Source organism: Epinephelus lanceolatus, chromosome 21 (assembly GCF_041903045.1).
Source record: "Epinephelus lanceolatus isolate andai-2023 chromosome 21, ASM4190304v1, whole genome shotgun sequence".
NCBI classification, from domain to species: domain Eukaryota; kingdom Metazoa; phylum Chordata; class Actinopteri; order Perciformes; family Serranidae; genus Epinephelus; species Epinephelus lanceolatus.
Window position 1 is genome coordinate 17232605 of NC_135754.1, and position 16417 is coordinate 17249021.

The 16417-nt window shown below is 41.0% G+C and overlaps 1 protein-coding gene across 1 annotated transcript; it reads left to right on the plus strand.

Moving 5' to 3' along the window:
* The first annotated feature begins 8025 nt into the window (after window positions 1–8025).
* LOC117246682 (retinol dehydrogenase 13-like) lies at window positions 8026–15647 on the plus strand. Its single transcript, XM_033610599.2, has 7 exons — window positions 8026–8204; window positions 10186–10304; window positions 10415–10570; window positions 10678–10782; window positions 10914–11126; window positions 11242–11343; window positions 13440–15647. Exons 1-7 carry the CDS (start codon window positions 8140–8142, stop codon window positions 13760–13762), a joined length of 1083 nt encoding a protein of 360 aa, XP_033466490.1. The 5' UTR covers window positions 8026–8139; the 3' UTR covers window positions 13763–15647.
* The last annotated feature ends 770 nt before the right edge of the window (window positions 15648–16417 follow it).

Genomic DNA, 16417 nt, shown 5'->3' on the forward strand with positions numbered 1-16417 from the left:
AGCGGAAGGAGGGTGCGTGTTTATCTTTCGCTCCTCCAGTGGTCCGCATGACCCAGTTCAGCACCACACACACACTGAGACGAACCCATTCACTCGCATCCACGCAGGGGGCTCGGCGGAAACCTGTGCGCTCTGCAGCGTGCATGGACCAATCTACATGTTCCCAGTAAACTCAGCTCTGGCTCTCCTCTCACTGTCTGTCTGTTTTGTCCGTCGGTCCAGTGGGACTCTGGGGCTGAGGAGGAGGAGGAGGAGGAGGAGGGTTGGTCTCAGATCTTACTCTACTGCTGGTCCTACCAGTCAGCTCCTTCATTGTTCACCGTCTCCACCCTCCGGCAAACTAATACGCTCACGTGTTCCGGGTCCTAGCGCCTGGACGCTCCCCCATCCATGCATCCAACCTCAATGCGTCCGTGAGATTTTACTTTTGATTCATGCTTTGAAGGAACAAGCTGCTCCGCTCTTGCATAATTCAACAGCTTATGGCCTCAAGTACTTCACGCGGTGACTTTGCCAACTGTCCTTATTAGGTAACAGCGAGGCAAGACTTTCAATTAATTCAGTGCCCTGGCAGCTTCCCTTTTACTGTACATGTTTAACAACAGGCCTCCTGCCAGACGTGTTTGCCAAGCAGAACAGATTGGACTGAGAAAACAGCATCGACATAACAGGGATAACCTTAATGCATCATCACCAAAGACCACTGATCAGATGGGGGATGATGGCTTGTGCTCAGGAAGATCAGGGGCTGAGACAGACGTTGTAAATACTCGGGCGAGGTCCAAACCTAGGGGGGGCCGGGGGCACGCTCCCACAGGGCGATTTATTTTCCCATTTACGGCAGCTATGTGCATGATGTTTCGAGCCATTTGAGATAATAGAATGCCTATATATCTGTACATCATTTGGAAAAACATGACAGTTGCCAAGAAAAAAAAATCACCCTGCAGAGTTTACATCCTATTTTCTCCAACTGTCTTCATCACTGCAAAACCATGAAACAACAAATGCGGAGGATGACTAATTTTCAGTCGTGCCTCCATGGATGCCTTACTGAACAGGCGTACTGGGCAAAGGCCCAGGGACCTGAAATGTCAGGGGCTCCCTCTGGCCTGTGCGTCCCAATCCCCATACTACCATACTATATAGTATGCTAGAGAAAGATTTAACATGTTGCAATACATAGTAGGTGAAATTTAGTATGCCAAAAATACCGGGATGTTCTACTACATCTGGTCCAATTTTGCAGTTTGGAAGACAGCATGCTTTACTGGCTATTCTGACCCCCATCCTTGGCACAGTGGATGATACATCACATTGACTGAGCCGCAAACAGATGACTGATTGACAGCTGTCAGAAGTCACACTGGCAGCTGACAGCACATTCAGGAAACTGATGACCAGTCAAATAGTAATAATAGGAATATTGATTGTTTTAGTGAACCAAATAATCATAAATATTACAAACAACAAAAGGACCTAACATAAACAACATTGACAGAGAACTGCAGATGTAATGTCACTGTCACAAATATGATATAATAGAATCTACAATCTGTGCAGCTGTAACTTTAATGTTGAGCTACATACATTGCAAAGTAACAACAGCAGAGCTCACACGGTCTCTGGCAAACTCAGTGAATGGTGTTTGTTTATCTCCAAGGTAACAGATATAAAAGCAAGGGGGTCAAAGTTGAAGGCGTAATGTTATGAGACAGTAGTGTGTCCCGCTTGTGTGCATACTGCATGCAACAGTACGTACTTTTTATTGACAGCTGCAGTGCCTACTAAAAATAGATAGAAAAAGTATGCGATTTGGAACGCACCCAATGTCACTCAAATTAACATGTACTGGCCAGGGAGAGAGTCAAAATGCATGATGCGGAACTGCAAATAGGCACAAAGTTACTATAAAAAGAGGCAAAACAACCACAAAGAGACACAAAACTATAAAGAGATGCAAAACAACAACAACAAAAAAGAGGCAAAACCACCACAAAGTCTATGTTTCTTGCTCCTGTGTATAGATGGTGGGGCCTTTTACATATCTGTGCCCAGGGGCCCATGTCTTACAATCCGCCCATGCCTGGGAAAAATTGTTGGATGTTAACAATTTTTACTTTGCTTAAAACAACACTTACCTTTCTGGAAATTTTACACTTTTCTTTGTTTAGGTTAAAATGCTATTAATAAGCTGATGGCACACTAAAATGTAAGTGAGATAAAAACTCATAATTATACCCTTCTCATATGGTTCTAAGAAAACTCCTTCGTTTTTGTGCTGCGCATAAGAATAACAAAGAAGTTAAGCTCATAATGTCATATATGACAACACAGCATCCAGTTGCTAATGGCTAACGTTAGCCTACTGTAGCGTAGCCTCTGAAACATTAACGTTATCTTCCTTGTGTGTTTCCACTTACAAGTAACGTTAACGCTACTATCTAACATTAGCACTGTAACATTATTCTACAACTCATCAGTCATCACTGACTCCGGTTGAGTTTTAAAACTCTGGGGTTGCGTTTGACTGTCTTGGTTGTAACGTTACACTCGCTCTCCTCTTCCGTGTATCTAACGTTACCTTGCCAACGCCTACGTCTATCATAGACATAATGAGGATGTAATGGAGGAGGGGGGAGTAGGCCTTTGGAGGGAGGTGGAGTTGCAGGAGGAGGGGATGGGACTTTGGAGGGAGGTGGGAGTTGTGGATGTTCAAATTTTTTCTAAATGCTGTGTGAAATGCAAGAAAGGTAAGAGTAGCTTTAACCCAGGTAGGGTAGGAATGTGGGGGGCATACAGCATTACTAATCCTGAAACCAATTTTTTTTTAGCATACTGGAGATCACAGATTGAATCTGACAAATCTTCTTCATTTAAATGCATGCTAATAATAAGCTGGGCTGCTCTGTTGCAAATCAAGGATCTCCAACAATGCAAAGTAAACATGCTCTCCAATACTCTGACTTAAATAACAAGGCCATGATACACCAAAATAACATCAAAGAACAATTGGCGATGAAGGCTGACTGTTGCATCGCCTCACGTCGCCTTTGTCTTCACCAAAAAGTTGCACATAAACACACCACAAAGACTACAGTCAACAGCCAGCTAGCATGTACATTCTGTGCCAGTGTGAGAGGAAATAACTCTCCATACCAGCAGGTGGTGGTAGTCTATATTCGTCTTTCTAAAAGGGAAACCAGAGGAGCGACAGCACTGATTCCCACCTTTTGCTCCACCTCTGATGAAGATCCTTTGTCTTACTTACTCTCATCTTGGTCTCACATTGAGCCCCAAATGAAAGTCTCATAATACATTTATAGGGGCAACTTTATTTATTGTTTTGTTACTCCCAAATATGATTTTTCCGTCTCTTCTTTCTGCTTTTTCTTCTTTTTCTGTTCTCCTAACTCAGATTTCCACTGGAGAGATGTGGGTCAGGCTGCATGAAGAGTGAAAGCTAAACTGTTTTTAAGCAGTCCAGTGTCAGGAAGAGAGTCAGAATGAAGCCTTGAAAAAAAGGCATTACAGGGGAATGTGATCTCCCTGATTCCTGAAACAAAATAATTTGACCCAGGGTGTTTTTTGCCCTGGTCTGGGATATCAGGGTGGGTACTGAATAGCTGCATCTTCAGCATCTCTTTGAAACATTCAAGTGTCTCACGCTTCAGGGCAAGAGGCAGCGAGGCGAAGAGCTTCCTATGGGTCATCTTGGGGAACAGAGCCGTCATAAATCATAGGGAAGGTCAAGCACCGTCGGCTGACAGCAGAGAGCACCGAGGGTCAAACACACCGGGGGGAAACACCTCTGAGCTGTGAACAAATAGAGCATTGCCGCTCCTCCTCTCTCCGTGTTCAGACACCAGACTCACGTCCTAGTTTTTACTTTTTATGTGTCACCTCAAGTTTTCCACATCTTGTTGCAAGCGGGTGGCCTTGTTTTTCCACTGTTCTCAAATTCATCTTCATGCAGAGTTTACTTTGTGTCCTAGCTGCCCTATAAACTGCAGTGTTATAGTGATGGGATGGGCCTCAAGCCGAGCAGGGTCTCTTAAAGTTTGTGGACTCAAAGCTTTTATATGTAACTTTCAGAAAATTCTTGTTATTTGTGACACTGCTCTCTGAGGCTGTTTAGTCAGCTGCAGTTAGCGTCCTCGGTGGCCGCAAGCGAGCACCTGGGTATCTGCCACAGCATTTACAAACAAGAGATTGACCGTGATTGATTGGCATCATGTTGATAGAACAGTGGTTCTCAAATGTTTTGCCGCAGCACACTGGTGTGCCGTGATGCAAATCCAAGTGTGCCATGGGATTTTGTGATAACCACACATTATTACTGCAATGTTCAACTAGGCCTATACAAAACGTTGTGAGTGAATTTTTAATGGACTGTATCAGTATGTTGTGAGCACCCATTTCCTAATAAAAAGACAAACTGTACTTAAACATTGAATTGAATTTACTCTAATATAATTTAATCTTAAAAAACCTTCATGGGGAACCATGTGCCGCCATTCATGCATGGGAATTTTAAGTGTGTGACACATCACATTATCTTTCATTATTTCCCATTTAAATTGCTGTGTTATTTAGTTTAAAATAGATTCTTGAATCAAATATTGAGTAATAGTTGTTTGTCAATTGTTATTTTAAATTAGTAGGCCTAAATAAAAATAAACATTTATGTCATGATTAGAGTGACACGTTATAGAGGCAAATGTGTACAGATATAAAGTTTGAAAACCACTGAGGTAGAATACTAGAAAATAAATTACAATCATATTTAAAATAACTTTTCTCCCCAACCCATGATAGGCTACTAACTAGCGTGCAAATTACTTTATTAGCTGATGTCACAAAGCAACCAATGGCAGATCCATACAGCATAGCTTTACAGCTAGCTGGCTAACCTTAGCTTAGGCATATTGGATAAAGCGAGATACCCACTCAGCTCACTTCCTGATTCAGTGACATCAGCGCCACGCCCCCGTAGGAGACGTAGGGTGAGGGAGAACAGGCTCTGATTGGAGGGAGAGCTAACCACGCCCACTTAGGAGACAGGAAGAGTAACCGTTTTCTTAACATTGGATAAGCCTACGGTGGGGTATCTCCTTTATCCAATATCTCTGGCTTAGGTTATGGTTAGCTCGTTGATCACCCATTTAGCTATAGCTTAATGTATCTACGCTGCATGGACCACATTGGTTGCTTCATAGCTGATAAAGTAACTTGCAAACTAGCCTGGGAGTCTGGATGAATTAGCTGACGTCATCCACTCAGTACAGTATTTTGCCGCATTAACTAGCTAGTAATTCATCCATATTAGAAAGCAAGCTAACGTTAGCTAACATTAGTCAGCTAAAACCACAATATCACATTAAATTTCATATGCCAGTGTTTCCTCTGGGATTTTTTTAATAAAGTTACGTACAGAAACTTTAAAAGCTCTGTTTTGAGAACGAGGTTAGGACTAAAATATAAAACGTGATCAAAAGGATACAGTACATAGGGTGTAAATAGAGACAGTGCACTGGGGCCCATGGGGGTAGGGGAGCCTGTAGAGAGAGTGGTTGGAGGGCCCGCTCTCTCTTGAGCAGAGAATGGGCCCTTGTGAGTGATTAAACTTGCCACCTTAGAAATACGCCTGTGTTCAAAGGAGACCACAGGTTAAAATACAAGCTGTATATGCCCTGGAGAAGGCAAACCCATCTCCACCAATGTCCTTTTTTTTTTTAACTTTTTTTTTTTTAACTTTTTTTACATAAACTATAAGTAAATGATTTAACAAATCCATTTAATGAATAATTTAGTAATATATTTGGTATTTTTTTGCCATATACAGATTTGCAGTGATGATTGGTAATATGTATGTTGAAGTTGTCCAATGTCAAGTCTGTATTTAGATTATGTGACGATACTATAAAGTATACCTAGCTGTTTCAATGCAATATCTGGCACTGGGGCCCATCAGACAGGTGTGCACTGGGGCCCATGATAACTACTGTATGTCACTGTACAGCACCAACAAGTAGAAAGAAGTTAATGTGTTTGTCTTCATGTGCAGACAAACTCTTATCACCCACATTTACAGTCATGAAAGCGGCCTATGCTTTACTGTGAGGGTACGCCATAAATCTTAATCATGTTGTCTGTTAATTGCTGAGTAAATGATTCTTGTGAGAGTTACATTTGTCATAGATTATTTCATCATTAGGATAAGTTGGAGGGAAGTACAGTATAGAGTGTCTTTAAATAGACTAGCAGTGGGCGTATTTACTTTCAAAAATTTTCCCCTGTCAATATTCCAAACACTGCTTTGTGCAGAGAAACAATCCAAATCTACTTCTAAATAGCAGGTACCTAAACTATGAACAGAAAGGGGATTTTTTCATTTTAGAGAACATGCAGAGTAACATTTAGGCAGAGAAAAAAGTTGAATATTGAATTCAAAAGCATGCTGCTAGCATACAGAGCTTTAACCAACCATTACACCTCACACCAGGCATTGGTGACCCTCCGGCAGCTCCTCTCTGGCTCTTACTTCAGCTCTCTCCTCACTCTGCCGCTTTCACTCTCTCAGTCTCACTTGGCTCCCCAAAGATAGAATGACTTTGCAATTGCATTCATAACAGCAAAGTCATTTCGCATCGTTTTTTCTCACAATTCAAACACAGAATAAGCAGTGACAGCCACATCACCCTCTCCCACTGAATCATGTAGTCCTCTTCTTCTCTGCTAACTCCAAATTCTCCCATAACACCCCCACCCCACCCACCCAATTTTATTTTTTCTCATGGTATTTTATTTCCAATATGTGATCACAGGGACATCTAACAAAAACCAAATTCAACAACTGCAACTGAAAAATCGGGTTGGTTTAACGTTGCCGGGCTTTTTTTCCCCCCATTTGTGATGTATCTCAGTTTTTTAGATGATTAAAAAACACCATATATGTTATATTAAAAAAAAGCAACCACCAGAAATAACTGTAGATAGATCGGTGCTCTCTCTATATAAATAAAATCATATTCTCACAGTATCAGCCTAAGTGTTTAAGTTGTTCTCATACCGCATGCAACAGTGGGTTTTTTTCATAGTGTGAATTTTAGCACATTCCTTGGAGAATATGTTCCATATTTCTTCACATAACTACCACTGTGAAAAACTGAGCAATTATTTTATAATTATATATTATATATATATTTGAAATGGTATTATTTATATTTATAACATATTAATAATAATAATGACTCTATTAAGGACACAGAGAGAGGTCCATAGCATACCACATGAAAAAAACAATCATCTATGTACAAAACTACAATATAATAAATGGAAAATATAATATATATATATATATATATATATAAAAGACTTTCAGAAAGAAATTCATAAAATGGACAGAATTCAATAAACTGCACCCACAAACAAGCTCTAGAGCCAGTCTAATATAATATTATATTTATAATATTTATTATTATTTATTAACAATAATTCCATATTTTTATTGAATGCTATTTATTTTAAGATCTTTTAATTGTAATTTTCTTCTGATATTAATGCATAGGTTGTACATTGTTATTATATGTCTCTGGTTTTAGGTATTTGAATATTTTGGTGTTTTATCTAATTTATTGTGCCTTCTGATTCTCATAACAACGTTCTTTATTTTATTGCTTCGTCCACCTTTATATGCTTTTATACATTTTCCCCCCTCTCTTTGTGAAGCACTTTGAGCCGCATTTCATATCTAAAAATAGAATTTCTCATCATAATTTCTTGTTATTTTGTTCTATGTTTATGTCTCTTGATTTGCAACACTTGCTTCTATTGTTAATTTAATTTTCTCCTTATATGGTATTATTAATATGTTAATTTTATGCACCAATACTCCAAAAAAATCTTTATACAGTCTATGTTTTGGACGTGTTGGACGTGTATTTAATTGAGACTTCATTTCCCACAATGCCGTTGGGCTTTGTGGTTCCTCGCGGTTGGTTAGTTTCTGTTGATGACGCTAAAAACAGGCGCGTGTAACCTTGTGCTACTCGGCTGTAGTGTTGTCATATCAGCTGTGAAAACGGTGTTAAAATCATTTTTGATGCTATATTTAACCGTCAGCGTTATTTTAGAGTCATGAGCAGATATATTTTACCGGTTTCTGTTTTTGGGACAGTGTTTGGAGCTGCAGTTTTACTGAAGTGAGTAAAAATGATGATATAGTATGACATAAGGCCACTGTATCATGGTGTAACAGTATGTTTTATACTGTGTGTGTCACATTTGCTGCTGATAAGAAAATTATATTAAGCTCAGACGTGTTGGACGCCTGTATCTGATACATAGAATACACATTTAAACTGTTGCTGAGACTGTCATAGAGTGGTAGTTTAAAACCTTGTTACTCCCATAGTAAGGGGACAGCACTGAACTGCCATAGTACAGTCCAGTATAACAACCCCACAAAGTACAGTCTCCTTGGCTCAGTCACAAAGAAAGTATTTCTAAAAGACTGACTGTATTGGATTAAATAGATTATAAGAATATTAATGACACTCTGTTCACTCATTTACAATTTATTAGGCTGGTGTGAACTTTAGTTAAGTCCAGGACAAAATGCACTTTGCCAAACATCAAGTCCAAAAGTTTAAGGCTGAATCAAAAGCAGGACCCACTTTAAAGGCCCTACGAAACTACAGTCAACCCACACAGGTGTTTTCATTTATGTAGCTGAGACTGCTCGGTGACATCATGTAATTACAAACCTGGCTCCAAATAACTGAGCCAATTATATCAGTTTATATTGTGATTTAGTGCCGCATATTCCCAAACAAATTAATTGGCACAAACCAGTTCATGCTTATTTAAAACAGCAGCTTTTGAGGGCCCCCAGAGTTCTGTGGCTGTGTTGCAGCTGCCCACTGTGACCATTTGAGTAGAATAATGTTCATTACCTTACCCCAACCCAGATGACCATTTTTATATCAGCTGCTTACCCTATGTTATGTTGAATGCGTGAGGACAATTTTGTTTTTCTCACATGCAGTTAAAGGGGTTCACGTTTAACAACAGTAAAACTACATCAAAACAGTCTATAAACTCTCATACAACTCATGCTGCATAATCCAAGTCACATTTATCCAGTCGTGTGGCTCAGTACTTCCCACACAGGGAGCTCTTTCTTTCTTTGTTTTTTTTTAAAGATATTTTTTGGGGCATTTCGGCCTTTAATGTATAGGACAGACAAGCGTGAAGGGGGGAGAGAGGGGGGGATTGACATGCAGCAAAGGGCCACAGGCTGGAGTCGAACCTGGGCCGCTGCGGCAACAGCCTTGTACATGGGGCGCCTGCTCTACCACTAAGCCACCGACGCCCCAAAGACGGAGCTCTTTCTGAACTAAAAGTGAAACTTTCCCGTGTTCTCCTCAAAGCCAGACCCCACTGACAAAAGCAATAATTTAACCACACTGAACACAGGTGCTGCTGGTCCACCACTGCCTCAATCTGGAGTTTGTTGGTGTTATTGTGTGGCTTTGCTTAATCCGAGCTAACCCTTTAAAACACCAAAGTCACACAGTAACACAAATTGAGTAACTAATCGAGGCTGCAGTAGACCAGCAGCTCCTGTGTTCAGTGAGGTAAAATTACTGCTTTTGTCAATGGAGTCTGGCTTTAAAGATGTAGAGGAGTTTCTTTTTTAGTTCAGTTCTCCGTTGGAAAGGGCTGTCTGTTTGGCAAGTACTGAGCATACGGCTGGATAAATGAGACTTTGATTTTCATTCAGCAGAGGCATGTGAGAAAAACAAAGATTTTTTACAGATTTAACACAACACGGGATGAGTTATTGATATACAAATGATCATTTGGGGGTTTAAGTATTTTTTCAAGGATTAAAAGTGGTGTAGACCTGTAGCAGGAGCTTTCTAACGTGCAGCTAAGCGTCTTCCTGAATAAATGCATTGAGCTGCATATTTGGTGAGCTTTTAGGGCTGTTATGTAATGTACACATGTATGAAACTATATTTTTTTGTGGTGCAAAGTGGACAAGACAGAATAAGTCCATGTTCAGTTAGAGCCAAGCAAGCAATATTTTGCATTAGATTAAGAGAAATCCATTAAACCTGGTTGTCACAGTCTCAAGTGCCTTAACAAGACAGCACTGAACTTTAATTCTTCTCATAGGAACCATGTGACTGGAGGCCGGTGTCCCAGTAAGGCTACCATTAATGGGAAGACTGTGGTTATAACAGGAGCCAACACAGGCATCGGGAAGGAGACTGCTAGAGAACTGGCCAAGAGAGGTGTGGAGAAAATCTGACCGTGATTTGGTCCAAAAAGACAGATTTCATGAAATCTTTAGTCGTTTTTTGCTCTCAGTGACACGCTCCTTTTCCCATTTCGCCATCGCCAGGGGGTCGGATCATTATGGGGTGTCGTGACATGGAGAAGTGCGAGGCAGCTGCGAAAGAGATTCGAGGGAAGACACTGAATCCTAACGTTTACGCGTGTCACCTCGACCTGGCTTCTGTGAAATCCATCCGAGAGTTTGCAGAGAGAATCAGACAAGGTGAGGAAACGAGACATGTCACGGTCACTTCTCCAGTTATGTGGCAAGTTATAGAAATAAAGCACATATAGTAAGAGTTCTGAAACATGATCTTTATTGTCTTATAGAAGAGAGGCAAGTGGACGTACTGATAAATAATGCAGGAGTCATGAGATGTCCCGCAGGGAAGACAGAGGATGGCTTCGACATGCAGTTTGGAGTTAACCACTTAGGTACTTGAATGAATATCTAACATCTAAATGAAACTCGCTCTAAGAAAATCGATCTAAATTATCTTTACATTCCGATAAAGTCTCCTTCGCTCCATCACTACCTGATTCTGAGAGTTTCTGTCTTCCTCCAGGCCACTTCTTGTTGACAAATCTTCTGCTTGATAAGTTGAAAGAGTCCGCCCCCAGCAGAGTGATCAACCTGGCCTCACTCGCCCACATCGTTGGAAAGATTGACTTCGAGGACCTGAACTGGGAGAAGAAGAAGTTTGATACCAAGCAGGCGTATTGTCAGAGCAAGCTTGCCAATGTTCTGTTCACCAGAGAGCTCGCCAAGCGATTACAAGGCAAGTCTACTGGCTGTTGCATATGTGGGCATGTGTGGGAGGGAGTACGGCCTATGTTCTTGTTTGTAATTGGCCATTGGATATGTATTTTTAAACAAAGCTGTGTGTGTAACAGGCACAGGAGTCACGGTGAATGCTGTGCACCCAGGCGTTGTTGCCACGGAGCTCGGGAGGCACACGGGTCTGCACCAATCGCAGTTCTCGAGCTCTGTGCTCAGTGAGTATCCTGCTTCCTTATTGGATTCTGAATTTAGAGAAATCAATAAATGCTTACCTAATGCTGTGCAACAATTAGCTTAGTGCATGTTCTATTCTTGTTAACTTGTAGGTCTGTATAAATAAACATGAAGTGAGAGCATTTTTAGAATGAAAAGTTTCTTATCCAGAGCACTTAAACTTTCTAACTCTGAAAACAGAAGTGAAGAGAATGACAACTAAAGTATTAAAGTAAAGCAGTGGTCAGATCCACATTGTGGAATGCTAAATCAGACACTTTGAAAATGGTGCTTTAAGTCACATAAGTATCAAAAATAAAAGTACTTAATGAGGAAAAATAGCTCCTGTGACTGTCATATTAGTGTATATTTTATTGTTGGATTATTAATAATGATGCACAATGAGTAAGAAGCATTTTACTGTTACAGTTGGTTGAGATGAAGCTACTGCTTTATATCCTGTTGTTAGTGTAGTTTCATTCATAATAATCTTAAAGGTTCTGTGTGCCCTTCTCAAGCGAAGGAGTTGAAGTATCTCGGGGTCTTGTTCATGAATTAGGTTAGAATGAGCATGAGATGGATTGGCGGTTTGGTGCAGCCTCTGCAGTGATGCAGGTGTTGCGCCGGACTGGCATGGTGAAGAGGGAGCTGAGCTGGAAGATGAAGCTTTCTATTTACTGGTCCATCTACGTCCTAACCCTCAGCTACGGTCATGAGTACTTGGTAGTGACCGAAAGAATGAGGTTGCAGATACAAGCAGCCTGAATGAGTTTCCTCCATAGGGTGGCTGGGCTCAGCCTTAGAGATAGGGTAAGGAGCTCGGACATCTGGAGGGTGCTCGGAGTAGAGCCGCTGCACCTTCGCGTCTAAAGGGCTCAGTTGAGGTGGTTGATCAGGATGCCTCCAGGGCGCCTCCTGTTAGAGGTGCCCCAGGCATGTCCCACTGGTAGGAGGCCCCAGGGCAGACCCAGAAGACACTGGAGGGATTATATATCTCATCTGGCCTGGGAACACCTTGGGGTCCCCCAGGAGGAGCTAGGGAGAGGAACGTCTGGGTTGCCTTGCTTGGCCTGCTGCCCCTGCAACCTGGCTTCAGATAAGCGGATGAAAATGGATGGATGGTTCTGTATGGGATGTTTAGAGCATTAATGCAGCAGCAAACCACGATTTGTGGTCTAAAGATAAAGTGGAGTAATGGCGTTCTGAGTAGAGAATAAAGTGAGGCTCCCTCCGTGTGTGTTGTAATCTGAGCTTCTCTGTGGTTTGTTGCGGCAAGCTGGTCCGGCCGTGCATGCATGTTAGTGCATGTGTGTATGGGTACTCCAGCTTCCTCCCACAGTCCAAAGACATGCAGGTTAATTGGTGACTCTAAATTGTCCGTAGGTGTGAATGTGAGTGTGAATGGTTGTCTGTCTCTATGTGTCAGCCCTGTGACAGTCTGGCGACCTGTCCATGGAGTACCCCGCCTCTCGCCCAATGTCAGCTGGGATAGGCTCCAGTCCCCCCGCGACCCTCAAGGATAAGCGTTTACGAAAATGGATGGATGGAAGTTGAAATTGTCATTTCATTCTGAAAGAAGTACATGAAACATCAAAACCAACTAATCAGAGCTGAGGAGTCTCTATTGCAGCTGTCAAATTATCTTACATATATATTCAATATTCACCAGTGCTAATGTGATACAGCTTCTTGTTACTCATTCCGGGGATCACTAAATGTATGTTTTTTATTTTTGTTCAGCAATGAGTATTTTTTTTTAATTACATGCACTCATGGGTAATAAAAATCCTCCACTGTGTGGAAACAGTGTTTGTTATTGAGCTCATTTATAATCAGTGAAGAAGATAATAAAAGTCTACAATGCAACATTGCCAGATTCGGATATGAGTAAACTCAGTTGGTGCACATTCATGTAAGTGTTTAATTTCTTAACATGACTCAGACAACATGATTCCATTAAGTAGTTGAGTAGTTGGAGTGGTACTTGACACTGGCTGATTCATTTGATAAAGGACTTGTATTCTGATGTGAAAGATGGTTAAAACATTCCTGCTGAGTTTAAAACCAAACCTGAAATCTCCATCAACCCCCCCTACAGGTCCCTTTTTCTCCCTGTTGGTTAAGAGCCCAGAGCTGGGGGCCCAGCCCAGCGTCTACCTGGCAGTGTCTGAGGAGATGGAGGGGGTGACGGGAAGGTACTATGATGTGATGACAGAGAAGGAACCGGCGCCCCAGGCCCTGGATGAGGAGGCAGCTCGCAGGCTGTGGGAGGTCAGCAGCAGGCTGGTGGGTCTGGAGGAGGAAGGACAGTCTGGCAACACAAACCCACCAACAGAGGTCCAGAGCAAAGCTGCAGAGACTCTCCCAGCACAGAGACAAGGACAGAGCCCAGGACCAGTTGTCAGTGCTGTGGGGCTGTAGGGCCACTCTGGCCTCTGGGCCAGCAGGGAATAATGGACCTTTATGGCTTTAGCTGTGCCAGGCTTGTTGGAACAATTAACCGTCTGAGGCTGTGAGTCTGGTCGTCTGTGTAAAGGCAGGCTTTTGTTCATGCCTTTATGTTCCTGCATCAGGATATTTTCTGTAAAACATGTCAACCTTTGACGGCGGACTCTGACTCGTTTTTTTAGGTAAGACGGGAGCATTTTAAAGGAAGTATAGCACTTAAAGTTGAATTTAGAAACAAACACTCTCTTACTCACTTTAATACACTCAGGGGTTTACGACCTAACTCTGCGCGGGGTGCGGTGACATCAGATAAGCTTCGTCATCATTCAGGGATGATTCAGCATTGACATTCAGTGACGTTTTAGCAGAGGTGTGGACTCGAGTCACCTGACTTGGACTTGAGTCACTACTTACTACTTCATATACGTGAATTGTAAAAGATATGTCTGTTAATTAGTAAATTTTTTGTTTTTATTCATTTATTTATTTTTTTAGGTATATCCTGAGACCAGAGGCTTGGAGGTGGGTTTAAAGGAAACACTTAGACATTTGCTCTTTGGTAACATGGATGCAGAATTTTTTTTTTCAGAAGTCAGACTGTTTCTGGCTTCATGTACCACTGAGCAACTGTCATAGGAATGAAAATAGGCCCACCCTTCAACGCTGTATCCAGCTCCTTTACACATCTCTTGGTTTATATATGTGATAGATACCAAGTAAAATCGAAACAACTGCCTGAAAATCCATGACGATAAGTAGCTGGCAGCCTCCAACCATTACACATTGTAATTTTAAACAGTGCTGAAGAGAACACTGCTTTACGCTAACACTAATGTTAACGTTAGCAGCAATAGATATTGCTGCGTGACTGAATTAGTGAGTGTATGTTTCATTGACTCCTCTTCTTGCACTCCTGTTGAACAAGGTTTAGCATCACATATTCTCACTTTAAATTATTTATATTAATTCAGAAACATTGGAAAAATTATATGAACTGCTATAATACAGTGCTTACAAGGACAAAAGACTATTTAGATGTATACAGTATGTGGAGTTGAAACTGAAGGAGCTCAGAGAAACATCTCACCTGAAAATAATAGATAATAAATAGTAAGGATGACGACCCAAAAAGCCACTGAAATTAAAAATATCAGCCATAAAACATGAATATTTGAACTTTAATTAACCTGGAAATCAAAATCTTACCATTCTTTTGTTGTTTTTATGCTTGCTCGAACATTTCACCCCTAAAATCTGATCACACAGATGCACAGACAGTGTTTCACATGCTTAATGATTTCAAGCATGTCTTAGTAATTTGAAGCATGAGGGAGGCATTCTTACTTATTGTAAGTGTAGGACTACATTGACAGCCCTGCATGTGTTTTTATCATTGTGGGTTCAAGTAGTAAAACACTGACAGATAGCGCCATCTGGCTGCGAGCATCAAAACAGACTGTTGGAGTTTCCTGCTGACCATTTATCCAGGTGTGCAGTTGTGTTTCAGATGTTTTAATGATTTCTTCATCTTGGAGTCTTTGATTTGGACTGTTTGAATCTGGAGTCAGCTTGCAGACTCTTGGAATTGCCTGATTTTTATCCATCACAGAAACATTATCTGCCTTTTTTAAAAATCAAATTTGTGTAATGTTGCATGGTGATTCAGTTTGCATTAGACTGCAATGCACTGCAAATCAGACAGACAATGTAAATTCATTTTCTTGATAAACTGTAAGGATTTGCATCCTAGATTATACAAGAACAATGAAAGCCAATAGTAAGAAAGTAGAAAAACACACTCAACACATAAAACTGCTTTGAATAAAAACCAAACGCTGGATCCACCCTGTTAAAACTATCTGTGGTGTAAAACTTACGAGCATCCATTACCATTTATTCTAATTCTGCCCTGTTATAAGTGCACTTCTGCTCCTGTTCTTGTTTATTCCTGCCTCCAGCAAAACAAATCAAATTACAAAAGCACTCATCTTACATTTCTGATCGTCTCAGATCTCTCAGTGCACAGAAGAATATCCATCCCAAAAGTATTTGAGGGATCAATTGCATAGGGCTTTTTCCAACAGTAAATCCCAAAGTACAGATCAATAAGGGCCACTCTCGGCACTAATGCACAGCGATCAGCATCGGCCCTGAAACTGAAAACCCTGGATCGTTTATTTCAGTGTTGGTTTACCAGTGGAGAACCTCGCTGGTGCCATCCTAGAGGATGATGCTTATTGTAAATGAGCAACAGAATCACTGGGTTCTCCTCCGCTCTTCAGATTACCACTATACAGTCCCCAGAGCGTGATGCTGTCTGATAGTTTCTCTTTCTGGCGTGAATCAAATAGAGCCTGACCTCTAAAGTTTAATGCTCCCAGTATTTTCTGAATTTTGACCCTGTTTTATTTGTATAGTAGTAAGATATTAAATCTTAGTACTATACAAATAAAACAGATATTTCTTTGAAGAGGTTATCTTTGTAAATTAGACTTTGGTACGCGTCAAGTGATGTGATATTTTCTATGTTAATATTTAGCCAATCATTCACATACTGCCAAAACTGAAATGTGACTGACATGAATAAAAAAGATCAATTTAATAGATTCAATAGTTCAGGCCCTGCAA

What these genes read in the sequence shown, in the direction of transcription:
- LOC117246682 (XM_033610599.2), top strand. Translation starts at nt 8,140, where the DNA reads ATGAGCAGATATATTTTACCGGTTTCTGTTTTTGGGACAGTGTTTGGA. An exon ending in TAGAGAACTGGCCAAGAGAG is followed by an intron (nt 10,305 to 10,414) that starts GTGTGGAGAAAA and finishes CGCCATCGCCAG; the next exon opens with GGGGTCGGATCATTATGGGG. An exon ending in TGCAGAGAGAATCAGACAAG is followed by an intron (nt 10,571 to 10,677) that starts GTGAGGAAACGA and finishes ATTGTCTTATAG; the next exon opens with AAGAGAGGCAAGTGGACGTA.